The sequence below is a fragment of the Siphateles boraxobius genome, unplaced genomic scaffold (assembly GCF_051911475.1).
Source record: "Siphateles boraxobius isolate OS27281-9 unplaced genomic scaffold, OSU_SipBor_1 21, whole genome shotgun sequence".
Classification (NCBI taxonomy): domain Eukaryota; kingdom Metazoa; phylum Chordata; class Actinopteri; order Cypriniformes; family Leuciscidae; genus Siphateles; species Siphateles boraxobius.
In genome coordinates, this window is record NW_027508822.1 from 838,355 (window position 1) to 865,881 (window position 27,527).

At 39.3% G+C, this 27,527-nt stretch overlaps 3 protein-coding genes and 1 pseudogene across 8 annotated transcripts in view; 2 read left to right on the plus strand and 2 right to left on the minus strand.

Moving 5' to 3' along the window:
- Positions 1–27,527, plus strand: part of LOC143746091 (uncharacterized) — a 606,033-nt gene that overhangs the window by 548,037 nt on the left and 30,469 nt on the right. The window lies entirely within an intron of this gene.
- LOC143746097 (uncharacterized) overlaps positions 1–27,527 on the minus strand; it is a 543,695-nt gene that overhangs the window by 141,289 nt on the left and 374,879 nt on the right. Inside the window, exon 1 of one of the 2 annotated variants that reach the window (XM_077237846.1) lies at positions 23,445–23,560. The exons of the other annotated variant lie outside the window; for it this stretch is intronic. The gene's annotated coding sequence lies outside the window, so the exon portion shown is untranslated. Of the gene's footprint in view, positions 1–23,444; positions 23,561–27,527 lie in introns of those variants that run through there. 2 annotated transcript variants of the gene reach the window in all.
- LOC143746105 (uncharacterized) lies at positions 6,463–24,777 on the minus strand. Of its 4 annotated transcripts, none has more exons than XM_077237867.1 (4): positions 24,745–24,768; positions 18,499–18,637; positions 10,575–11,588; positions 6,463–8,451 (listed from the first exon to the last, which is right to left on the minus strand). In XM_077237867.1, exons 2-3 carry the CDS (start codon positions 18,530–18,532, stop codon positions 10,624–10,626), a joined length of 999 nt encoding a protein of 332 aa, XP_077093982.1. In that variant the 5' UTR covers positions 18,533–18,637; positions 24,745–24,768; the 3' UTR covers positions 6,463–8,451; positions 10,575–10,623. The 4 variants fall into 4 exon arrangements, with proteins under 4 accessions (XP_077093982.1, XP_077093981.1, XP_077093980.1 ...); XM_077237866.1 differs by lacking the exon at positions 24,745–24,768 and adding an exon at positions 23,445–23,560; XM_077237865.1 differs by having other exon boundaries at positions 6,463–11,588; positions 24,745–24,777.
- Positions 25,641–27,527, plus strand: part of LOC143746044 (uncharacterized) — a 240,015-nt pseudogene continuing 238,128 nt past the window's right edge. The window contains exon 1 of the transcript XR_013206422.1: positions 25,641–25,673. The product of XR_013206422.1 is annotated as an uncharacterized LOC143746044 (transcript). The remainder of the gene's footprint in view (positions 25,674–27,527) is intronic.

A 27,527-nucleotide genomic window follows, 5' to 3' on the forward strand; every position in this document is an offset into this window, starting at 1 on the left:
ACTTTCTAATAACTTTACATGTTAATGACAAAATATACTTTTGAGATACTCAAAGCAATTACATAAAGAAAACTTACAGCTCTTGCTCTTCAAACTTCCAAAAGCAAAGATTGTTGAGCATTATCCACAAAAAAAAACAAAAAAAGCTCAGACAGAGCAACATGCATCAGCCATGTGCCTAGCTGCACTTCCTGCTATAAAACCTGTAGTTTATTTAAAGTCCACTAGATGGCAGTTCCGGAAAACAAAATTAACTTAAGCACATACTGTGAAATAGGTACAGAACAGAAGTTAAACATAATGGTTATTGGTGTTGAACATTTTTAACCTAAAATGTGTGTTATAAGGTTAATACAACCCCATTTTAAACAGCGGTTTAAAAACTATGTTCACGAGGTCTTGGAAATGACCTGAGGTGACTGGACGCGCCAGTTTTCGTAATGAACAATATTTAGCAGATCAGCGATGTAAGGACTTTAAAGTCAACCAAAGAGCCAAATCTGAAGTAAATTGTGTCATAATGAAATCTAACTACTATAAGACACCATGCACGATGAGGTACCCCCGACCCCCGACCCCCTGGACTGGCAGAGGGTCTTCGGTGTGACGGTGCCTCGGGTGGAGGCACTCTTCAAAATATTGGAGCCCATGTTTGCCGGGAAGAGCTGGCATGATCGTCCTCACCTGGTGTTCAATTGTGATGAAACAGGCTTTGGGGATAAACAAAAAAGCAGGAAGGAGAAGGTGTATGCACAGAGGGGACAAAAACATGTGTATCGCCAAACTGTGGTAACAAGGGAGCACATCAGCGTCCACTGCTGTGCTAGCGCGGCAGGTGTGAGCATCCCCCCCCCATGATTACATATGGCCAATGCCTGCCCAGTAACAGTTATGCGCTAGATGGCCCCCCCAACGCCCTGTATGCCATCAGTGAGAAGGGCTACATGGATGGGCCCCTGTTCGTGAGGTGGATCGAACATTCTCTGAAGCATGCTCCGGCAGAGCGTCCACTACTGCTAACTTGCGACCAACACGAGACCCATATGTCCAAGGACATGGTGGACCTCTGTCGGGGCAATGGTGTGGAGGTGGTGTGCCTGCCAAGCCACACCACCCATGCCACCCACCCTCGATGTGTCCCTCTTCGGGCCACTGAAAGAGGCCTTCACCAAGCTGGCTACAAATATGGGACTGGTTAGGGGAGACCTTGTCCTGGGTAAAAAGCATTTTTCTTCCATATTGAAATTTGCTTACCCAAAGGCGGCCACCGTGGAGAACATAAAGAAGGGGTTCCGGCTGACAGGTTTGTTCCCCCTGAACACGCACGCACTGGAGGACAGTGATCAGGTACAAACAAAATAACAAAAAATAGACACTGCATAGGCTAAATTAAATAGAAACAATGAAAACAATAATAAGATAATATATCTTTATATAATAAAAATAGGCCCAGATATACTAATATCTTTATCTCCTCTAATTTACATTTCAGATCATGATCATCCCTCCAGTGGCAGTCCACCCAGCCCCTCCTGCCACCACCATCACCACGGCCCAGATCCACTCAGCCCCTCCTGCCACCACCATCACCACGGCCCAGATCCACCCAGCCTCTCCTGCCACCACCATCACCACGGCCCAGATCCACACAGCCCCTCCTGCCACCACCATCGCCAGGGCCCAGATACACCCAGCCCCTCCTGCCACCACCATCACCACGGCCCAGATCCACCCAGCCCCTCCTGCGACCACCATCACCACGGCCCAGATCCACCCAGCCTCTCCTGCCACCACCATCACCATGGCCCAGATCCACCCAGCCTCTCCTGCCACCACCATCACCACGGCCCAGATCCACACAGCCCCTCCTGCCACCACCATCGCCAGGGTCCAGATCCACCCAGCCCCTCCTGCCACCACCATCAGCACGGCCCAGATCCACCCAGCCCCTCCTGCCACCACCATCACCACGGCCCAGATCCACCCAGCCCCTCCTGCCACCACCATCGCCACGGCCCAGATCCACCCTGCCCCCTGTGCCACCACCATCACCACGGCCCAGATCCACCCAGCCCCTCCTGCCACCACCATCGCCACGGCCCAGATCCACCCAGCCCCTCCTGCCACCACCATCACCACGGCCCAGATCCACCCAGCCCCTCCTGCCACCACCATCGCCACGGCCCAGATCCACCCTGCCCCCTGTGCCACCACCATCACCACGGCCCAGATCCACCCAGCCCCTCCTGCCACCACCATCGCCACGGCCCAGATCCACCCAGCCCCTCCTGCCACCACCATCGCCACGGCCCAGATCCACCCAGCCCCTCCTGCCACCACCATCGCCACGGCCCAGATCCACCCAGCCCCTCCTGCCACCACCATCACCACGGCCCAGATCCACCCAGCCCCTCCTGCCACCACCATCGCCACGGCCCAGATCCACCCAGCCCCTCCTGCCAACACCATCGCCACGGCCCAGATCCACCCAGCCCCTCCTGCCACCACCATCACCACGGCCCAGATCCACCCAGCCCCTCCTGCCACCACCATCGCCACGGCTCCTCCCGACAGCATATCAGTGCCAGTTGTTGCTGGCTGTGTAGAGTGCCCCACTTGCCATCGGCCACCAAATCCTTTGGTCGCAGCAGGAATTATCCCGGCGGGGCTCGCCCACATCCTGGTCCCGCCACGCTTTGACCAATCGGCCCGGAGGAGGCGGCAGCAGCAGGTTCCTGCTGGAGCACGCTGCATTACCAGTGATGAGTTTGCATCTCTCCAAGCTGAGAAGGAGAGGGAAGAGAGGGAGAAGCAGGAGGCAAAGAGAAGGAGGATGGAGGAAGTCAAGGAAAGGAAAGCATTGATGGAGGAAGAGATGAAGAGGAAACAGAGAGAGAAGGAGCAGCGAGAGAGGGAGAAGGCGCAGAGAGAGAGGGTGAAGGAGCAGAGAGAGAGACAGAAGCAGAGGGAGAGGGAACAAGAGAGAGAAAGAATACGGAGAGAGAGGGAGCAGGAGTGGCTCCAAAATGACATCTGTGCAGCTTGCAAGCAGCCAAGCCCCCCAGGAACTGCAACAGAGACAGTGGAGTGGGTGCAATGTGAAAATTGCACCCTCTGGCACCACACTGAGTGTGTCACTAATGTGGTACCAGAGGAGGCATGGCTGTGCAGGGAGTGTGACATGAGTCGCAATCCAAAAATATGCTTATAAATAGTTTTGGTACTATTATTGTATATATTATTATTGATATATTATTGTATATATCAATTACATGTTCTATTTTATATTGCTATATTTACTCCATTCTTTGTTTATTTGTTTTAATAAATATGTTCATGTTCCTAAAACATTTATCAAAAGTGCATCAGTGTTTTCTTGTAGCACAGTTTCCTAAAACCTGATACAGTGACCGTTATTGACGGGTTATTAAAGACCTCAGTGATTTAAAAAAAAAAAGTAGCATACTGAAACTAAATGATGATCTAAATGAAGGACTTTTGGTGGAGGATACAAGCTTTCATAATACACACAGCCTATCAAATAATAAACAGCAGAAGCTAAGTTTATCAAATAAAACATTAGCTGCTACCTACACACCGTTGAAAACACGCGAAGTTTATACTGAAACTAAATACACATCCAAATCGGTTATTTCGGCCTGACAACAGATAATATACATAGCATATGAAGTAACAAACAGCAAAAGTTAAGGTAATTCACATAAATTTATATATAAACGATACCTTCACGTCGTCGAAATCATGATGCCCCGTTGTACGGTTTCATGTTACCCTCCCAACAATGACTGTACGGAATCTTGTGACGCGTAACATAGTTCCCCACCCAGCGCCGCCTCAGCAAATCACCATTTATGAGCATTTCATAGGCCAAAAATAAACCAATCAAAACTAAGAAACGAAGATAAGACCCTCCCCCAGTAAATGACATATCAAAAGTTCATTGGTCTAATCCGTTAAGGGTTGCTCTGACGTTTTTACGTGCCCGGAAGCGAGTTTTCGTGTACGGATTGTGATGCGGAACTGCTAAAGTGTAAAACTACAGTACGCTACAGTTACAGTACGGAAGCGGCGTTTCCGTTAAAATAAACAGATTTGAGGACATTATAAGAAGTTATACTCACCGCTAAACTGAATGACTTGGCAAGGCCAACGTTCCACCTCGCATGTAAAACTTCTTTTCTTCCAGAAAACGATTCTCTTCCCACTTGTGATTGAACACAAGTTGTAATGCTGTCATGTATTTGTGTTTTAATGGTGATAGCTCACAAATATGAACGAATATGAACATATATGAACAATGTCAGTGAAGTAATCAACCAAAACTAATTTTACGGAGTAGACATTACGGGAAAGACGCTGACTGACCGTAACGAGTATCAGCTGCTCTCGTGACTCGTTGTCATGACAACTACTGCGGCTCGTTCCCGCGAAGGAAGAAGATCTGGTCATGTGCGGGCTATTCTATCTATGTGGGAGAAATAATTTATGTCGCACAATAATACAGAATAACTGCAGTCAGTGTAGTAGTAAAGGGATAGTTCGGCCAAAAATGATATTTAACCCATGCATTACTCACCGTTCAAGCCGTTCGAGATGCATATGTCAATCTTGTTTCAGACGAACACATTTTCAGATATTTTAGAAAATGTCTTAGACCCTTCAGTGGATATAATGTGAAGCAATGGAGTCCACCTCCTTCAAGTCCCAAAATGTGCATACATCCTTCACAAAAGTAATCCATCCGGCTCTAGGGGGATAAACGAAGGCCTTCTGAGGGTAATCCGTGCGGTTTTGTCGTAAAAATATACATATTTAAAACTTTATAAATGAAAATATCTGACTTCCGGCAACGATCGACGCGCGTTCACGGGTGATGGAAGTCGGCGTACGAGGTAGGACATAGCGTAGGAACGCGCCTGCGCAGCCAGAGAGCAGAGCAAAACAAAACTTTTTTTGCTCTGCTCTCTGGCTGCGCAGGCGCGTTCGTTCTACGTCACGACGGTTCCTACGCTATGTCCTACCTCGTACGCCGACTTCCATCACCCGTTAACGCGCGTTGATCGTTGCCGGAAGTCAGATATTTTCATTTATAAAGTTTTAAATATGTATATTTTTACGGCAAAACCGCACGGATTACCCTCAGAAGGCCTTCGTTTATCCCCCTGGAGCCGGATGGATTACTTTTGTGAAGGATGTATGCACATTTTGGGACTTGAAGGAGGTGGACCCCATTGCTTCACATTATATCCACTGAAGGGTCTAAGACATTTTCTAAAATAACTGAAAATGTGTTCATCTGAAACAAGATTGACATATGCATCTCGAACGGCTTGAGGGTGAGTAATGCATGGGTTAAATATCATTTTTGGCCGAACTATCCCTTTAATGGTAAACCTGTGAAGACTTTAGATGCAAAAAACAAAAAGTCCATCTGACGTTTTTTTTTTTAAAAGCTTTTTTTTAAATAGCTCCTTTATTTAGGTTCAGTAATTTCACTTTAATGGCAACTAAATTATCTCGTTGCCAAAAAGAAATATTAGATGGACTTTGAGGTTTTTGCATTTAAAGTCTTCGATCACATGCATTTCAGTTTATCACTGAACTGCAGTTATTGTAGCCTATACTTCATTATACTGCAAATCTTAAGTGTTACTGCTGAGCTTTACTTCATATTCTGCAGTTGTATTTTTTGTACTGCAGTTTTACTGCTGTTGAACTTCAATGTACTGCAGTTATATTGTATCTATACTTCGTTATACTGCAAATCAACATTTGTACTTCATTGTACTGCAGTTATACTTCTTTGAACTGCAGTTTTACTGCAGTTGTACTTCATTGTACTGCAGTTATGAAGCGATAGGCGAATCACGATTAAAAGCGCCAGTTTCAACGAGAATTCGCTAATTACACTGATACACGTCATGAAGTATTTATCAACAAAGTTTTAACACGATGTTCACTGATAAAGAGACGGTAAGTAGGACATATTTATGAGTATGAGAGAGTGAAAGAGACTGAGCTTCTGCTTTCACAGTGAGACTAATCGCGAATGCTTAAAGGAGAGAGAAAGCTTCGTTGCCTCATAACCGTTTCAAAATGTCAATGATCTCTGTGAACCCATCATGCAGCGAACCATTGAACTAGTGTCTATGGGTTTTGCCTGATCTCTGATCAGTTTTAAATATTTGTAGACGTTTTAATTTGACTTTTGTATAACAATAATAAAATAATAGTAGTTGATAGTCTCTTATTCACCTGTTGAGCTGAGCAATCCATGCAACAAACAAAACAAGCCCTGAAAATGTATTAAAACCCATATTATACAGATCCTTGATATTTATGATATTAGATGATTTGTTGATTGCATTTGATTGATTATGTAAGGGGTTTCACAGTCAACGACCTAGAACCAGATATTAGAAAGAAGACCCGGAGTCAGAATTATAAAAAATTTAAGAAAAGATTTACTGAAGATAGTTTCATCAGCAGAAGTTCAGCTTCAAGACTCACAGAGGAGTTCGTAGGCCGCCCCGCTTACAGATCACAGCAGTTATACCATTCACCAAGGTCTAAGCTACGTCATTGCTTCAGGTTGAATGATTCTCATTGGCTAAGAAATAGATAAACATAGTAATTTTCCACACATATACAGATAGACTGAAGCATATCTCCATCGATTATGCAGCTGACACTCGGACCCTGAAGTTAGGCACGTCATGACCTTCCAGGTCACAGATTAGGGATTCTGGGCGCCAACATGTCCAGAACAACAACTCAGTCATTCTCCAATAATGCTAGGGGTTCCTTAACCTGCAACCCAGAAGACTATAACACACACACTGACACACAGACTATAAACAGGAGAGTCCTCTCAAAACATCAAGATAATGCGTTCTTTCTCTCAAGGAGAGCTAGACGTTAGTCTAACTGGAAAGTAAGGCTTTAACAAAGAAATGGTCCCTTAAACTATTGGCTTCAATGACCCCTATATGTTTTAACACGTTGAAGACCTTTCTCAAACACAAAACAAGTCCATATTTCATTTCTGGAAGCCGGAATAAATGAGCAAGCACTGTTACTGCATTCAGATACCAAATACAGACATTAGAGAATACATGAAAAGAACATTTCAGTAATCACACTGGTAACTTATATGACAAAGTAAAATCTCCAGAGAAGTCATTCATCTCATTTGATATTTAGAAGGAAAAATATTGATTAATACCTTGATTATACTCACTCATTACATATACATTGAAGCAGCAGTGGATTCAAATCCACCCCCTTCAATTACCTTCAATAACACATTTGCAATGGTTTGTAAAAGGTGTTTTTATGCATGTTTGGCCTGAGTTGTTGTTGTATTTACACTGTTCTGGCCAGCGTGTGGCGTTCCGAACGCTTTAAAACAGTGAATCATTTTTTACAAAGCACTTGGTTCAACTGATTCAAACCTTTGAAAAGCTGAGTTTTGATGATCACAACTAATTGAATGTGGATGATCAAGAACTAATTGCTGAAATCGATCATGAAAATAAACAATTAGTGAAGTTCACAACGTAATTTCGGGAGGAGTGAACCCGTGTAATATTTCAATGAACTGGCGGAGCACATAAGCAGGCGCTCACCTCGCTCTGGCATCAGCTGTTCTGGCGTCCCTCCACCTCCCCAGCTCCACCTGCATAATTTAGGCATCTCACTACTATACTCATCATCCAAGCATTATAAGCATTATATGCCACTGGGGGGTTTATCTGAGCTCGAGTTGAAGCTGCTTTCATAGAAAAACATTTATATGAACAAAACGCCAGATGCATTTAAAATTAATGGTGAGCACACAAACCATGTTATTGGAAATGATCGGACCTTTCTTTTAATTTTATTATTAATTTGTGTTTAAGTTGCTCAAATTGCTTTTATGTCGCTTAGCCAGGCAACAGACAAGTGACCAATCCTGTTACTACACACTAGTGATGTTACATTCGTGCATGAATCGTTCTTTTTGAGCAAATCTTTTAGGTGATCGAATCGTTCTTGTTCTCATAATCCATTGACTCATATTTCTACCAGAAAGACTCGGGATAATTAATACTGAGAGAATGAGCATTTATTCACGAGCTCAGCAAGCAATCAAATTCTTTGGCGTAGACCCCGTCCGTAACTCGCATTCCGAGGGTACGGAATCTGCATATCCTGCCTGAAGACGAAGGCAGGGGCAGCACACCCCCCGAGTAAGGAAGGTTGCCATCTGGTGGTGGTGGGGTGGGAGGAGGAGAGGACATCCTGGCGTCTTCAGGGTAGAGGGGAGAGACCGTCTGGAGGTGATGGGAAGTATGGAGGGGAGGACCCGGCATGGAATGTTAGGGAGATGAAGGTAAAGTCCCGTCTGGTGGTGGATGGGGAGGATGGAGGTAGGTGAAGCGACAGCATCTGCGAACTCAGACATGAGTAAGTACCGCCCTTTTATACTGGTATAAGGATATGATTGGATATATGAGAAGGTAATACATGACGTGAACGATTGAGTCTTCCTGGCAGAACTTGCGCTAGGCTTCATTTCTTTCTTTTTTTACTCATATTTCTTTATTTGTTCACTGAAATCCTATTAGCAGCACATGTGAAGCTCAGAGAACCGGGTAGCTCTGTGGACTTTTTCATCCTATCAAATAATGACTAAACCTCGAGCCAATAGCCTTCGAGTACGAGATGTGACGGAGCATGTGATTTGTTGAATGGAGTGAATGAATACGCCCTTCACTGACCGTGACCGAGTTGAGATGAGTCTGAAGTCTGTTGCCAAAATCTCTTACCACAGCTATGCAGACGACACACAGCTCTGCTTAGCCCTATCGCCTAACGATTACAGCCCCATTGACTCCCTGTGCTAATGCATTGATGAAGTCAACAATTGGATGTGCCAAAACTTTCTTCTGTTAAACAAAGACAAAACTGAAGTCATTGTGTTTGGAAACAAAGATGAAGTTCTCAAGGTGAACGCATACCTTGACGCTAGGGGTCTAACTACTAAAAATCAAGTGAGGAATCTGGGTGTGTCTCTAGAGTCAGACCTTAGTTTCAGTAGTCATGTCAAAGCAATAACTAAACCAGCATACTATCACCTGAAAAATATTGGATTATTGTAATGGACTCCTCATTGGTCTTCCTGAAAAGACAGTTGCAGCTCACACAGAACGCTGCTGTTAGGATTCTGAGCAGAACCAGAAAATATGAACATATCACACCGGTCCTCAGGTCTTAAATATATACATGCATGTGTGTGTATTTATATATACAAAATAATTATACACACTACACACACATATATTATGTAAACACAAACTTTTATTTTGGATGCGATTAATCGTTTGACAGCCCTAATTTTAAAGTATTATTACTGGTATATAAATCATTCAATGGCCTAGGACCTCAATACATTGCAGATATGCTCAGTGAATATAAACCCAACAGATCACTCAGATCATTAGGATCACATCAGCTAGAAATACCAAGGGTTCACTCTAAGCATGGCGAGTCTGCTTTTAGCTACTATGCCAGCCGCAGCTGGAACCAGCTTTCAGAAGAGATCAGATGTGCTCCTACAGTAGTCACATTCAAATCCAGACTCAAAACACTTTTGTTTAACTGTGCATTTACTGAATGAGCACTGTGCAACTGTTCGTCCGACTGTTTGTACTGTATTTCATTTTATTTTTTATTCTAAACTGTTTTAATTATTCTTATTTCTTTTGATTATTTTAATTTCTTTATTCGTAATTTTTTTAATTATTCTTATTTCTTTAGATTTTTCTATGAGCACTTTGAATTACCATTGTGTATGAAATGTGCTATATAAATAAACTTGCCTTGCCTTGCCTTGAACGTGAGAGAGATCTCATTCGTGATCGAGTTGAACGAACTGGTAAATGTTGTTTGTGAATGAAAAGAACCAGTTGTGTGAACAATAATGATGGCAAACAGATAGAGCTAGACTTGTGTAGTTTGCGTCAAAGAAAGAAATTTACAATTGTAATGAAAACAGTTCAAGCGGATGGTTAAATGTAACAAAGACAAATTTACATTGTTATTTTTTATTTGGTTTGAGCTAAGTTGGGGGGGGGGGGGCATGACTGTTTTCTTGATTTAATTTTACACTACTCTTTACCTGCTTTTCTTATATTTTATTTATGTGTTTTAGACTTAGTTTTGTGGCATTTTGCACTTTGAACAATTTACTTGACTACTGTACAGTACTGTAAGCACTGGTGTTTTGTGTTCATTTTGTATTATCAAAAATGAATTCAATACATTTGATTCATGTCATGCATTTCTCTAAAAACTGTAAAACAAACGAAAAAATATGACAGTATTGGTTAGGTCTCATTAGCGTAATGTCAGCCAATAGCATTTCAGTTCAGGCTGTGAAGGGGCATGTCATTGGTTGGATCTCCTGAACGAATACGCCCATCACTGAACGAGATTGCTCTGTTTAGAGTCTGAACGAGAGAGATCTGGTTGGTACATTTTGTTTGTTAATTAAATAAATGAGAAAGTACCTCTGCATGGTTCTTCATGTGTAACATTAGGCGACTTTTAATAGAGAAACTATTTCCACACTGGCTTCTCTCCAGTGTGGATCCTCTCATGTGTTTTCAGAGATGATGACTGACTGAATCTCTTGTCACAGTGTGAACACATGTAAGGTTTTTCTCCTGTGTGAATTCTCTCATGTGTTTTCAGATATGTTGAGTGACTGAATCTCTTGTCACAGTGTGAACACTTGTAAGGTTTTTCTCCAGTGTGGATCCTCTCATGTGTTTTCAGAGTTGATGAATGATTGAATCTCTTGTCGCAGTGTGAACACTTGTAAGGTTTTTCTCCAGTGTGAATTCTCTGGTGCCGTTTTAAATCCATCCCTGTAGCAAAAGTCTTTTCACACTCAAAGCACATGTACTCTCTCAAACCAGTGTGAGTTTTCTGATGTGTATATAAAGATTGCAGCTGTGAAAAACTCTTTCCACACACAGAACATGAATGTGGCTTTTCCTTCGTATGAACTCTCAGGTGTGTCTTCAGGTTTGATGCCCAGAGAAATGTTTTCCCACACTGATCACATGTGAACGGCTTCTCTCCAGTGTGGATCATCATGTGAAAATGAAGGGATGATGATCGACTGAAACTTTTCCCGCACTGATCACATGTGAACGGCTTCTCTCCGGTGTGGATCATCATGTGACTTTCAAGGTGTCCTGATTGTGTGAAACACGTCCCACACTGATCACATGTGAACGGCTTCTCTCCAGTGTGAAATCTCATGTGAATCTCAAGATGTTGTTTGCGTGTGAAACTCTTTCCACACTGAGTGCATGTGGAAGATTTCTTGTATTTTCTTTTCTTTAAAAATGTCTTTTTAGTCTTTGAGTGCCTCAAAGGTTTTCCTCCAGGTTGGACATGATGTTCCTCCTTCACTTCACTCAGTTCTTCACTCTCCTCCTTCACTTCTCTCAGTTCTTCTCTCTCCTCCTTCACTTCACTCAGTTCTTCTCTCTCCTCACTCTCTTCCATCAGGTCTGACATGAAAGAAAAACTCATTTTCAATTTTTCTAAATAATCAAAATAATTAAAAGAGAAATATGGAGTGAATAGAGATACAAATTATCCCACACTGTAACAAATTGCTGTAAAAATTACAGCAACTTACAGGAAATTTTGGTTGCCAGTAGCCTGTACATTTTACAAGAGTACTGTAAATCAGAAACTACAATTATACTGTAAAACAAGACCAGCTGTGAATTTACAGTTCTTTACTGTATTATTTACAGTATGTTACTGTTATTAATAATGCATTGAATTAAAACCTGAGACAACTTTCATTTGAGGAAATTTGCCATTAAATAGTTATATCGTGAGCTAATTTAATTTGAGTCTACAAAGAATAAGACTTTATGAGTTAACTAGAAACATACATTTAACTAAATCCTACTAGACAACAACAGCACACATGAATGAGTTGAATAACTTTAATGCATCCGCAAAAACACAGTCACTGCCTTTAAATATAGCAACATTCAGCTTAACCTCAGTGTTTCTCTGCTCCTCCTGAACTGAAGCACAGGCTCTACACTTCAACACAATGGTGACACACAAAACTCAACAGAAACACTTTAAATCCCAACAGATTAAACCCTAACAGATCTCCACTATATCAGTATGTGCAAAAACACATAAAATCACATAAAGTCATTCACATCATTTTACTTTTTTGTTTAGTACATTTGACTGTGAGATTTTTCAGGAAACAACTGACTTCAGCCACAGCCTTAGAGGAAATCCACTGAAGAGAAAAGAAGACATTAAATCTGTGAAGATCTCAGCAGGATTAAACAACTCCACAAACAGCATTACCAGCTTCACTTATTACTAACCAGACTGACTTTATTTCTGCCATAATCAGACTTACTGAGAAATAGCTGAGGGTTAGATGTTGATGATTTATTGAAAATATTTCATTTGAAGTTACCATGATCGAGATTAGTGTTTACTTTAGTTGGGCTCTTGACTCTTGATTAGTTAAACATTAGTTTTACTTTGGCTACCATAACCATGTCTTTATGAGACAAATTTGTTATGGCAATACATGTCAAGTAAAATGATGTTCAGGTGTTTTTGGACGTCTATTCATATCAGCCTTGACAACATTTAGTGGCTGATCTTGATCAGAATAGTTTTTTTGATAATGAAAATGAGGTTGTAATAGATTTCACCTTACTGATTGGTATAGTATGTGATTCTACAGCGTGATGGTTGGGATTATATCAGGTAATTTGTGTTTGACATATATAAGATTGACAAAACCTTTCAAGCAATTGGAGCACACGTGTATCAAGAATCAGCATATGAACCTCAACTATGGTGACAAATATAATATAGATAGATCAACTCTGAACATCACAAATCAAGCTACTAAAAAGTCACATCAAAAAACAACAACAAAAATAAAAGCACATGGTAAGAAGAAAAGAAAATAAGACAATTCAGCTGCATAATTTATGCATGCTGCAATGCATGCTGGGAGTTCTGTATTAAGGTGATACACAGCATGCATTGCAACGAAGCGTTCATTTGAGTGTCACCATTGTTGAGATTCATACGCTGATTGTTGATGTCTGTGTGTGACTTAATAACATGATGTTTTTTTAAACTATCTATGCCGTATTGTTTTTAAAATCATTCACATGATAATGCTGTTAAATTGCCATTTGGAAAATCGCTATATTAATCAATTATATGGAAAGAACCATATGACTGAGAAGACATCAAACTTTGGGTGAAATGAGGTGCTACCAATCTGTAAGCTCTTTTGATGACATCAACAAAACACAGCCATAGACCCCAGATTTCTTTTCTCTTGGCTCTGTTGCTATAACTGTTGTGCCTTATAAACACACAGGTAAAGCATCCAGAGAAAAACTAATTTTGCAATGTTAAGGGTAACAGCACAACTAAAGCCAACACTTATCACCATCATGGTGACTACAAACTAAACCGTAAATCATCAACATCTAAACCTCAGTTAATTCTCAAAAAGACCTTGAAAAGTGACGCTGGTAATGAGTTATTTACTCCTCCTCTGCTGAGATCTTTAGATATGTACTGTCTTCTTTTCTTTTCAGGTGATTAAATATATGGCTGTGGCTGGAAGTCAGTAGTTTACTATACAATCTAAGTCAAATGTACTAAACAAAATAAGTTATTTTCTGTGCATGTATTTATGTGAGAATAAATGTGAAATGTGAATATATATTTATATGAATGACTGCTCAGGAGAGTAAATGCTGAAATGAAGTGTGATTTTATGTGTTTTTGCACATAATGATATAGTGGAGATCTGTTAGTGTTTTATGTTCTGTTGGGATTTAAAGTGTTTCTGCTGAGTTTTGTGTGTCACCATTGTGTTGAAGAGTAGAGCCTGTGCTTCACTTCAGGATGAGCAGAGAAACACAGATGTTATGCTGTGTGTTGCTTTATTTAAAGGCAGTGTGACTGTAGTTGCTAATGTATTGATGATCTTTTTGTTAAGTTCGTCAATTCAGGTGTATGCTGTTGTTAAATAACAATTATCTGCAAGAGGATTGAGTTAAATAGATGGTTTGTTAACTCATTTAAATAATTTTATTTTTTTAGTGGACTCAAATGAAATAAAATCACAGTATAAATATGAAATGTCAATTGACCAATTTAAGATAATCGGTTTCCTCAAATTATCAAATATTCATACTGTAAATAATACAATAAAGAACTGTAAATTCACAGCTGCTCTTGTTTTTCTGCTTTTACAGGTGTGCTGTATTTTTTACAGTTAATTGTAGTTTATGATTTACGGTAATCTTGTAAAATTTACAGGCTTACTGGCAACCAAAATTGCCAGTAAGTTGCTGTAAATTTTACAGTAAATTTTTTACAGTGCAGATGTAACAGAGAACTGCTATAAAAAGACTACAATAATTAATGTATTTTTATAAAATAAATATAAGTCCCTGAAACTTTCCATGAATGAGGTACACTGATCTTCCAGTTATTTCTGTAAACATTATAGGCACAAATCTTCTCCTTCCGTTGACTTCACAAGAAACACAGGATCAAATTTCACTACGAGAACAAACATGAATGTTTGCAGTAAAGCGGAGTAGGGATGCACCGATCCGCATTTTTTCACTTCCGATCCGATCCCGATACCTGAATTTGGATATCGGCCGATACCGATACTATTCCGATACCAGAGCTGTGTTTGCTTTAATATTATTATTATCATTATTGTTGATTTTATATGATGCTGCAATAAACTTCTCTCTACAGGCAAGTATGATATGTATGCATGTATGTCCCAAAAGGCAACTTGAGGTAAGTATAAGGTTAGAAACAAATAAGAGACAATAAGTGTAGGCACCAGCACCAAATCTGGTAAAACGTTACACATTGCTGTTTGTATTGTTGTAAAATACATTCATAAAAAACAAGATAACAAAAATCAAAAAGATAAATTATTTTATATATAGTCTAGCTACTATAAAATTAAGACATTTTTTAATGTATAGCACAGCTGTTTATTGAGGCAGCAACATATGATAGATGGGACATTTAATAATCTTTCATTGCGCAAAAGTATTATGATATGATTATGAAAGACTCCAATACAGTGCGGCACAAAGCGCTTATGCGCATCCCGAGCGCAGAATGATGCGCTTGAAGCAACATCAGTGTTTCCCCTAGGATTCTTTTTTAGGGGGGGGGGGGGGGGGGGGGGGGGGGGTACTGCTAGTGTTGCGGAGCGGGCGTGTTACGGATACGTGGTGTAATTTTTTGCAATCAAAAAGCATGTCTAATTAATTGAAATCATGTATTATGAATCATTAAACAATACTTTTTTTTTAAATATATGAAAAAAAATGTCACACTAATTAATTCTGCGCTAATTCACACTAACACTAATTCTGTGTTGTGTTTTTTCTGGTAATAAAATGAAGACATAAAACAAAAATTGTATCATTTATCATCAATTTTAATCATGTGAAATTAAATAAACTTTTTGTCAAATAACTTGCTGCACAATGAGCTTTACTGTTAAAATTAAAACATGGATTATTCCTTAAAAATTTCAGTTTTGATGATAATTTATTTGGATTAGTGTTAGTGTATTATTACATTGGGACATATCTAAATTCTAATGTACAACAGTAATATATTTCTGTCAAGTTAAACCGAACTTTTATTTTGACGGGTTGCCGTGAAGACCTTTTGAGTTTCTGTGTGTTTATGTCATGATGATAGTTGTTCTCAAATGAAGCGGTTAAATGATCACGAAGTAGGGTTGGGAACATACTGTCTATGGTTGGGAATCGTAAGAAATTTTTCGGTTCCGATTCCGGTTCCGCCAAACGATTCCGGTTCCGGTTCCCATTCAATAAAAATTATTAAAACTAATACAAATAGTAGTACGGGGAAAATACACAATCCTTTTTGTGTTTTATTTCTGATAGGCCCTACTTGTCAAATGAGTTTAACAGACTGGCAATGTCAACAAATGCAACATATTATTTAGCAATATTTTTTTCTGAAGGAAAATAAAAAATGTTGCATTCTCAAGGATAATTTGGGACCTCTCCTATATCTTATTGTATATCCAGCAGTGGAATACCCTCTCAGAAGGGGTAGAATATGCTTGAACACACATGTAAGATCCAGACAGGTGAAACATAATATTTTTTAAATCGGTTTGAATGATTGATTTCTGTGAAACTTCACTTGTTTCCTTACTGGATTAAAGTGCTCTAGCAGTTAATAAACAGAAATGCATGCGTCTTGCGGAAGAACATTGTAGCCGGAGCTACTTCTCTATGTTTATGTCAATGACGCGAGTGAGTCACGCAGGCACTGGGCTACTCCGCAGCAGTGCCGAACCGACCAGTGTAAAGTAGTCTGAGTCTAAACGCTTATTACAGCCTTACCGTAGTGATTCAGGATAAGACAAAAACACGTTTTGAAAAAAGGCATTCATGATGTAATCGCTCATTATATACATTTTGTAAATTCTGAAGCGAATTTTCGTTATTTGAAGCGACTTTCAAAAGGTGATTAACTGTTTTAACATCAGTGTTTATTCTCGAACTATAAACTTTTATCTCAGTACTTCTGTGATCATTTGAATATTTTTAACACAGAAATATCGATACTGTGTTGTTGAAAAGACAGAAAGTAAAGCTAACGTTAGATGTTTCATGTCAGCGACAGCGCAAACAGATTTGAATGTCCAGGTGTGAAGTTTTTGTCATTTAGGAATAAGATCGCGTGGGTGTTTGAATCGAGATCGTTTAAAGATTAATGGTGCAGCTCTACTGTCTTATTCTCTCTCTCTGCGTTGATATCTGACGCAATTTTTTTTAACTTGTTATACGAATAGCGCGAGGGACAGTGCATTCATTACAATTTTAATATTTATGTGGTGAGACGTCGCTATTAAAGGATAAGCTCCCAGCACTTCGTCCACACATCGTATCAGAACCAAAAACACTACCGGTTCTGCATAAGAACCGGTTCTCGGTTCCCAACCCTATTACGAAGTGACTTTCAGAGTGGATCTAGAGCCTGGAGAGGAAGTTCATGCGTTTGTGTCTAAAAAATAGCGCAAGCGTCACACGTGCTTCAGTGTGTGTGTGTGTGTGTGGTAAATGAAACTGCGCGTCGGCGGCACCATTCATTCACACAGAACATGCAGGATTCGTATTTAAATAGTCTTTGTGTTTTAATATTCACACACACTAGTCTACATCGCGATTTGATTTCAAGTGTACTGAACTGCTTTCTATTTTTTCCTCAAATTTACAAATTCCGTGAAATTCCGCGTTATACACTAAATTCCTTTTTTATGACTGGATTTCGTCAGCATTTTAGGGGGGGCGGGGGGTCGTTTTGGGGGGGCGGGGCGCCCCCCCAAAACAATGGTAGGGGAAACACTGAACATGGAGTCACAGCGCGCAGCGCGTCGAGTCCGCATTGAAAAGTTCAACGCACAAAGGAAAGACATATTGATGCGTAGTGTATTGTACAGTATCTATCTATGCAATAGTTTATTCAGCCTTTTCTTTTAACAGTTTTAAATTTCAGTTACTGTGTGCTTGAAGAACAATTATAGTGCTCTCCAGTGTTGTGATCTAACAGACACACGTTAAAAAGTAACATGATTAAGGTACAGCAAGTGCAGCAAGATAATCATTTTATCCGAAACCATAGAGCTTTATCTACAGATCAAGTATAATAATAGTAATTGAATCATCTTGGAGAGTTTCATCGAGTTGACTGTCATAACCGAACGCGACGCGCTGTTGAATGCTGAATGAAGAATGATTGACAGCCGCAGCGGAGGGAACAGTTTACGTGATCTTGAATTGAATGACTTAAATATTCATTTCTATCTCACATTATACAATAGAATGGCTTCAGAACACTTATAATATAGTGCACGAACACTTAATGGTGCTTTATAATACTTTTGTGGGGCTTAACAATAACACAATAGTAAACACACAATATCGGATTTAGATCGGCCTCGTCTGACCGATACCCGATCCGGCAAAAATGGCTGTATCGGAGCCGATACCGATACTGGATCGGATCGGCCCCATCCCTAAAGCGGAGTAGATTGTATATTTGTACATTTTGGAATTATTATTATTTGTTATACATGTTTGTAAAAGTACGCACACAATTGAGGTCAAATTCTGGTAAAATTGTTACAAATTGTAAACCATATATAAATGTAAAATAATAGTTAAAACCTCCCTCCCTTTACATTTGTTTAAAAAAGACAGAAACCTTTGCAGCCACTACATAGTTGAACTGTTTATCTAAAAGTGATGAAGTGCTTGAATGTTTCTAACATGAATGTTCTTCAGCATCATGAATGAATGAAGAATAAACACCAACCTCTTTGTTCTTCAGGATCTTCAGTGTGTTTCATTCTGCAGGTTCTGGATCACTCGTGTTCTCACTGTCCTCTTTAATAAACTCAGTCTTTGCAGATTTCAGCTCTTCCTGATTCTCTGATGCTCGTCTTCACTTGTAGCTGATGGGAATATACAGCATTTATTGTGGAATTAAAGTGGGAGGAGCTTCACTGATGATGTAGTTACAATCTGCCAAAATCTAAAATATATATGTTACTGAGGTTTTTTTTTTTTGTACATGGAAAACAGAATATAATAATGTAAATTCTCCCAAATATAAATAATGGTAATAAAAAACTGAAATAAACATAGGCTACATATAGTAACCAACAAATCCCCTCAGTCTGCTGACACCAATGAAATGAGCTTTAAGTGTCAATGTACAGGAGATCTGAAGACATCAGCATAATAAATGAGGTGAAAACAGGAACTATTGTCATGAAATAAAGAGTGTTTTCAGCAGATCTGTTAATATTGATGATCCTCAGACTATCAACACTCATTCAACAAGACATTCAGGATCATCAGCAGATCATCTCACTTTATTCTGAGTGTTTGCTGTTAGAAACATATTATTTGAGTCGGGATGGATGATAAATCTTGTAAAACTGCTATATAGATATATAGACAATAGTGTTTTTCACAATATAACATGGATAAAATACCAATAATAAAACAAAATAATGAAATAAATAGGCCTAACCTATATTTATGAACCTCTACAGGCAAATAACTACAACACCATAATATGTGAATCTAAATATAGTTCGACTTTATAAAAACTATTAATTGCAATAAAGTAATTCCATCATTAACATGTTACAGATTTGTGTGTACAGAAAATACCCCTGTATTGCAATATAAAGTGTTAGAATAGTCATACATTTTAATAAATAAATGTAATCTTCCAAAGATACTATGCTAGCGGTAAGATACTATGCATTTATCATTTACAGATGATGCATAGTGCGATTAATGTACAAAGAAATAAAGGTAAACATGAAAATGGCAACAGCAACACTTGAGATCAATTCTAGGGCTGCCACTAACGACTAATTTTCTAACGACTAATCTTTCGACTAATTTTCAATAATCTAAATGACTAATAAAAAAATATAAAAAAAATAAAGTGTTTGTTATTTCGTTGTGTCCATTTTATTTTGAACTCAACTGAAGGGCCAAAACATAAAATGTCACCTGTTCAAAAAACATTATGTTTTAACAATCTAAGCATTAAGTATCTGCATCATTAAGCTATATATTAGTCAGAGTCCTAATCTATTAACAAACATGTATGTATTACTTAAATTAGCTCTTTGTTCTGCCTTAAATTAATACAGTATTAGCTTACTTTACATTTTGTATGTACATTTCTGAAATGCATAACTGATGACATCACTCTGAATTGTAAAGTAGATGCAATGCATGCATTTTCTGTAAAGCTGCTTTGAAAACGATATTGTGAAAAGCGCTATACAAATAAATTGGAATTGAATTAAAAGAGTCTGGACTAGCCCACTATGCTTAGCTCTGCGGCCTCTGCCTAATAACGAGTCGCGCTGAAAGAAGGCAGGCACGCAGCTATGTAGCTCGAGTTTACACTTGAGTGCATGGCCGGCCCGTGCCGCGGTTCGCGTGAATGTGAAAGCAACACGGACTCGGGTGCGCGCTTGTTCAGGAAGTAAAGTAACCTGCGCATGCGTTTTTAGCTGATTATGATGTATTTAGTTAAATAAAACACATGTACGGGATGATAGTGTTGATGATTTACCTTGGATACGAGGGAGGATTAGTTGAGCCTGTATTCACGCATCGCGCGTGGAATCAGGGGGGCAACACATTTGGAAATCCACCGTCCCCTCAAAAGAGTCCGTTTGAAAAACACACTATATTGACCCGCGTTCTGTTTCCTATCATGCGGCGTGCATGTTTGCGATGGCATAAGATGCACGCAAACTAGTGGTGGGAATCTCGAGGCACCTCACGATTCGATTCGATTACGATTCAGAGGCCTGCGATTCAATTCTAAAGCGATCATCGATTATCTGAATCTTTTTGTGTGTGTGTGTGTGTGTGTGTGAATATAAATACTTTGCTTTAAAAGTACAAAGTAATGACCCATAAAGAATTAACGTACAATATATTTTATTAAAATTGCAAAGAACCAACAGGAAAATAAATGTGTGCCTGAACTAGCAGCATGAGCATACTTGTAGTAAATTAATAAGAGATTGTGAGATTGTGGTTAGGTCTCAGCAGCAACTGTTGGTTTATTTGTATAGGTTGTATAGTATTTACAGTCATTACGTTCCTGTGTATATTGCGTGAATGACGGGTGGTTGGGCAGATATTGTGTTTTGTGGTAGGTGGTATGCCATACGGAACCGTTGCCACTGAAACTGCATATTAACGCACCAGTGGGGCTCGACAGCCTTAGTCAAACGGGTTGGCGCGTATGGTTGGGTTGCGGAGAGATTGTGGTTAGGTCTCAGCAGCAAGAGGGATGTAGAGGTCAGTAAGCTGGGCTGAGTTTAGTGGGGGACGGAGGGGGTGACTCTGGGACGCCAGAGTCACTGTCGAGCCCTCTTGAGGTGTCGTGGGCTAGTCGACGAAACACTGAGGACGGAAGGTGCCCACTTGAAGACCCTAGAGATGTTCCCTACTCCGCTCAATCCAGAGGGTTGTTATGGGGGGACCGCACTGTGGTTGCAGCCGTTGTGTGTGCTGACGCGCAATACACTGTATTAACACCAGACAGAAGGAGATTCACGTCACCAGATGGAAAGAAGCGTAAATGGATGGAGAAGCATAGGTTACTGTAAAGCTACGTCTTAGTTGGTGATTATCTTGGCGAAAGCCGAGTACAAATCAGCATGAAGTTTTAACACCTACTCTCGTGTAATGGAAATCATAATATAACAACAACAGGTGTTCTGACAATTCATGCTACCCATCGAGATGTGCTACTTACTGGTTATGCGCATGTGCAGACTCATGTTTCTTCTGCTTACCACGCCCATAAATCTATGCATTCTTGCTGTGGATACTTGTAGGAAACTTTGACAGGTCAAAGATGAATATTTGATGATAATTTTTACTTTTCACACCCGTTTTAAAAATAAAAACAGTACATTATACTGTACTCTTAACTTCAAATTTTATTATAATTTTATTTCATATAATAATATCATTTTTACTTGTTATATCAAATGTGATAATTGCTAGTTCATTTAAAATATCAAAATATGCCCCCCATACACTTACCCTGATTAAAATGAAATAACGATGTTATAATATTGTGAGATTTACACCATTATGGAAACAACAGAGAATGAATCAACATTATCTGTGATCGATTCGCGTTTGGGTAGCATTTTTCGACAAGGCAGCAGAAATCGTCTGAACACCGGTACAGCCCAGAGCCATAGAGAGAAACGGCTCTGGTACAGCCGAGTGTTTTTCCTCCTCTGGGTGGAAACGTGTCATATGGCTTCTCATATTTGTCGTGTTGCCGAAATATTTTAGTTTTATTCTACAAAGCTTACAACTAGTGTGGCTCTTGTCCAGCTCCTTTCCCCCTTCAACTTCATAGAAGCCAAAATATTTCCACACGTCAGCTTTTAACGAGGAGGGTGTTTGGATTTCGCGCTCAGCCATCGCGTCTCTGTTATGTGTACACGCCACAGACAGACGGTCCGGGCACTGCACTTCCGCGCTTCAGAGTTCCGTGCGTTCCGTCAATATTACGTCATTATAAATAGGCTACATATCTAAAAAAAAAAAAAAAAATGGTTGAAAATTGATTTTTGACATTTGTGAATCGATTCAGAATCGTCCGCGTCCGCATCGCGATGCATCTAAGAATCGATTTTTTCCCCCACCTCTAACGCAAACGCACCAGTGTTTGATAGAATTAAGTGTGAAACCAGACCAACGCTGCGGGGCACGCCAGGAACAATCGTGCCCGCGCTCGGACCGCAGCAAACGAGCCCAGTGTGTAAGCACTGTCACCTGCCTCCGCAATTTTTCTTATCAAAACAGTGAGGGCGGGGCGTAACCAGGAGGGCGCGCACGGCGCACAGACTGGTGTGTGGAGGTGAATTACAGTGAGCTGTTTGAGACGGGAGACCAAAAATAAATAGGCGGTCAATAGTAAAACGACGCGTCGACTAAAAAAATTGCCGTCGACTAATTTGCATGGTCGATTACGTCGACTAATCGCGACAGCACTAATCAGTTCCATGGGCGGTTTCTTCATTAGGGCGATTGGGCGACGCACCACCAAAGTGTGAAAGGGACTTTTTCAATCACATTCACATTCACCCACAGAGTTACGCTCGCAGTCACTGTTGTTCTGCCTCTGGATAAAGTCCAATCAGCTTCAAGTCTCGTTCTGTGGAGTACCGCCTCTTTTATGGCGATTTCCCTCGGGCCGAGAATCGCAGTGTTCCCATAGACTTCCATACAAAGATTTATTTTTTCTAACTGCAGGCACTGCAATGCATTCTCTATGGGTTCTTGGGAGGACTCGCACTAACAATCTTTAATAAGCGTAACCTTATCTTGTGCAGCGTTTGGTGGGAACAAATATACCTCTATTAATAATCTTTAAGCTGAAGTGACATCCAATAATTTCCTCAGTGTATAACTTACATTCCACGGACATATTCTCTAGGGCTGGGTAAAAAATATAGAGTTCTCGATTTTAATCGATTCTTATTTTTACGAACCGATATCGATTCTTAAATCCCAAGAATCAATTAGTCATCCTGTTTTCAGTTGATGAATGAATGGAAGATGGTAGCGCGCATCCCATCCAATAAATCGCAATCATCTTTGTGCTTGTTTACTATTGATATGAAACAAAGTCTCAGATTTCAAATTACATCCAATTCATTTTCTTATGAAATTCAAAAACATAAATACCGTTTTGTTGCTGTGGCGTGAGATCGCTCTGGCTCAACACAAGAGAAGCAGCACATGAGCTCCTCTTCCGCCTTAATAACACCAGTTACAGCGCAGAATAAACATGAATGAGAATCTGAAAGTGTGTTAGAAGATAAGAGTACAACTTATTGAAATCTGTATCATGTCACATGGAATCACTCAATCAGTGTTTCAACCGTGGAAAGACGTCAGTAAACAATGTCATGTAACGTCACATTCACCTCAGAAAAAACATTCGTCAGCAAGAAAAAATAACTCTAGAGAGGAGCATTTTGCTAAATATATGCACCATATTACATATTCATTATAATTCGTAATGTTCTTCACTATTTAATGCATGTTTGAATAAATCTGGCAAGTTTTTATGACAGTAACCATTTAAATGTTTATATTTCATATAACTTTATTATGATAAAAAATAAATAAAAGTATAATTTAAGTGTTAATATACAAATCAGTTCATTTTTACCTTCAATATTATAGTAGGCTAATGAAGCTTAGTAGGCTACAACTGACTCCTATAGTTTACAGCATTAGTTAAGAGATTTGTTTTTCTTGAGAAAATTTACCATGTATTATACCTGATATCCAAAATAATCAATATTGAATCGGAATCAAATCGCAAGCTTGTGAATTGATATTGCTAAAATATTTGTTGGTTGTTGAATATTTGTTGTTGTTGGTGAACATAAATGTGCTAAAGAATTTCAAACCTACAAGTGAATTTTTATATCAGTTTTGTTTTTATTTATTTTTATTTTAAGTTTAGTAAATGTAACTACTTCTTTAAAAAGCATTATTTTGTTTTTAGCTTGTAATGTTGCAATGTTAGAATGTAATGTGATTTTTGGGTAGACTGCAAGTTAGATAGACTGCAATGGTTACATTCACTATGTTTGTTTTCATAGCCTTCAATATGAACATTGTTTGTAGGACAATATTAATCAGGATATAAAATCAAAAAAATTTTTTATCAAATACAGATGATTTTTTATGCAAATAGAAGGAAAAAATGTAAATAATGAGATTATAGCATTGCTATTATGGGAAGCTTTAAAAGCTGAATTTTAATGTTTAGCTAAGCAGTAGGCTAATGATGATACATTATTCATGCTCGCTGCTGCTGCACTAAATGTGTATTTCAGGAGGAAGACGCCAGAAAAGATGCACAAGTATCGCTGTGATCGATGAAAACAATACAGAAATGAGCCTGTGGCTTAATCAAACTGTATAAAGTGTGTGTGTGTGTGTGTGATGGTTGTGTAAATATGAGACATACCGTGAACTGCTCTCCTCACCTTCTTCTTCTCCTTCTTTGGTGTTTAACGGCGGTTGGCATCCAACATTAATGGTGTATTACCGCCACCTTCTGTACTGGAGTGTGGACCGGAGATACATAAATAACACATTATAACAAAAATAAATAAATACATAAATAATTAAATAAATAAACTTAAATCCTATCTACCAGTCTTGTTTCCTTTAAGAATCTAAATAACAGTGTACTCATATAATTTAATGATTTCCCCAGCACTTCCCTAAGTGAATTCCCTTGCCCCCCTAGCCTTCTTATGCCCTCTCTCATCTTTTCCCTTTCCCTCTCATATTTCTGACACTCAAAAATCACATGTTCCACAGATTCAATATTATCACAATATTCACACCTACCTGATATGTGCTTACCCACAATATGTAAATAGGCCTACTTATTTAACCCACAATGTCCTATTCTTAACCTAGTGAAGATAATTTCTTCCCTTCGTTTCCTTCCAGTAACCCTCTCTAATCCAACCTTTTGTTGAATGTTATATAAATGTCTCCCTTTCTCCTCTGCATACCAGTGTGCCTGCCACTTTTTATTATTATTTTTTTCCCAGATTTGTGCTTTGGCTTCTGATTTACTTATTGAAATTGCCATTTCAACATCTACCCGTTTACTGGCTTGTTTTGCCCATCTACTGTTTCATTACCCTTCATTACCCTTCTTACCCAATCAGGGCCACGCAGATTCAGCTCTTTACTAGTAGCCTTCCATTAGTTCTATTTTAGAACTGAAATTACTCCAGTCCAGTTACTAAATGTGAAAGGAACTTTTTAATTCTTCAAATGAACTGAGGAAGGCAGCAATAGACCATTGTAGCGACTATAGTCTGCCACAAATATCAAAATAAGAAGAAGAGTCTTCTGAGGCGAGGAGAGCAGTTCACAGTATTTTTCCTTTTTACACAACTATCAAACACACACTTTATACAGTTTTATTAAGCGACAGACTCATTTCTGTATTGTTTTCATCGATCACAGCGATACTTGTGTGTCTTTTCTGGCGTTCATTCAGACCTGAGCGAGTGTGTGTTCGTTTGTGTGATTGTCTCGATGTTTGGAGTGAGAACTGTTACTGAATGTCAAGAGTTAAAGTTGGAGATCTGTGAGGGGAATTGATTGAACTTATGAGGAGTATACTTTTTAGGATCATTGTCAGTTGTGATCTAATAACATGAATGCAATGTTATTGCACTTATTGCAATAAGTTATTCTTCTTATTTTGAAATATATATATATATATATATATATATATATATATATATATATATATATATATATATATATACAGGGCTTGACATTAACTTTTTTGCTCACCAGCCACTGTGGCTAGTGGTTTTCCAAAGTTACTAGCCACTCAGCATTTTCACTGGCAAAAATTTTGAAATAGATAACCATGGGGAAAAACTGCCATATAGATATTTTTAATATTATCTCATGATTCCGATAACTCCATAATTTGGCAGCCGGTAGGCTATATTAGGGCTGCTGTAACTTTAAGACCTGACACACACAGACCCATTATTCTGTGCGCGCACTTTGGATGAGAGTACAACATATGCGGGAATAAGTCAAATTACGCGCAATCACACGCCGAAATTCAAGCCCTGTAATAGTAACAATATTCATCCAGATCCAGAGCAAATGAAACGAGTGAGCAAAGAGATGGTTTGTGTCAACCACAGTCTATGGTGTCAACTCGCTGTCGGAGAGATGAGGGAGCGAGAAAGCGCAGGTATTGTATATGTGTTCTGTGGAAAATTTGTATTAGAAGCGTTTCAGATATCGAAAAAAGCTATACTTATAACAACACTATTGTACTTAGTTTATTATTTCAGATGCCTTTTTAAAAGACTACAATTAATCAACCTGCCAAAGTGGCTAGTTGGAGTGACTGTGTTACCCGCCACGAGCAAAATCCACCCGCATTTGGCGGGTGTTAATGTCAAGCCCTGTATATATATATGTAAGGACTGGGCCAGGGTGAATCCGGATAACTAAATACATCCTGCTAAAGACCCAAAATCTCTGAATGTAAATTAACCCAAACACACACACACACACACACACACACACATCCCCCCACCAGTGAAGACCACACTCAGGACAGAGCGTGGTGTCCGCTTACAAGACATTTTATGACTGATCGGAATGTCCCAAAGGAAGTCGATTCTAAAGCGAAAAGAAACTTCTTTTCTTTAAAAGACATTTAACCAGATATATTCAATGTGTTTTAAGTGTGTTTGTTGTCCATGTTACATTGGAATAACTGTGACTTTATCATTATGCATTTTACATATAACTGTCGATTCCCAGAATTGTTATACATCGTTCTCGGTCTCGTTTTAATTCTCATGGTCCAGCTGAATTATTCAGGTACAAGAAATTACAGTAAAATGTATGATTCTATGTGCACCAGCTTTTTGGGACCGTAAGGACGTCACTGTCAGAGCCTGGTGTTCTTAGATAACAGCGGTTACGACCTCACAAACGAATGTCAGAGAAGTGTGGCTCTCTCTCTGGATTCTAACTAAGAAGGAGAAATGAATTCTGCATTCATATATATATATATATTCTATTATATATCCCCTGGAGAGTTGTACGAACAATGTATCTAATCTCATCTTATGATTTGTCTTTTATGCGTTTGATCTATGTTGTTGGGAAACTCTAATGGGATAAGGTTTCAAACTTTGCAAACTATGAGTAACCAACTCCATGTGAGGCAAGTTTGGATTCTCT

Bases quoted from the DNA above. Each gene is read 5' to 3' on its own strand.
- LOC143746105 (XM_077237864.1), bottom strand. From the start codon at position 18,532: ATGAAACACACTGAAGATCCTGAAGAACAAAGAG. The intron at 11,622-18,498 runs GTTGGTGTTTAT...TTGATTATTTAG, and splicing joins AGATCCTGAAGAACAAAGAG to AAAAATTGAAAATGAGTTTT.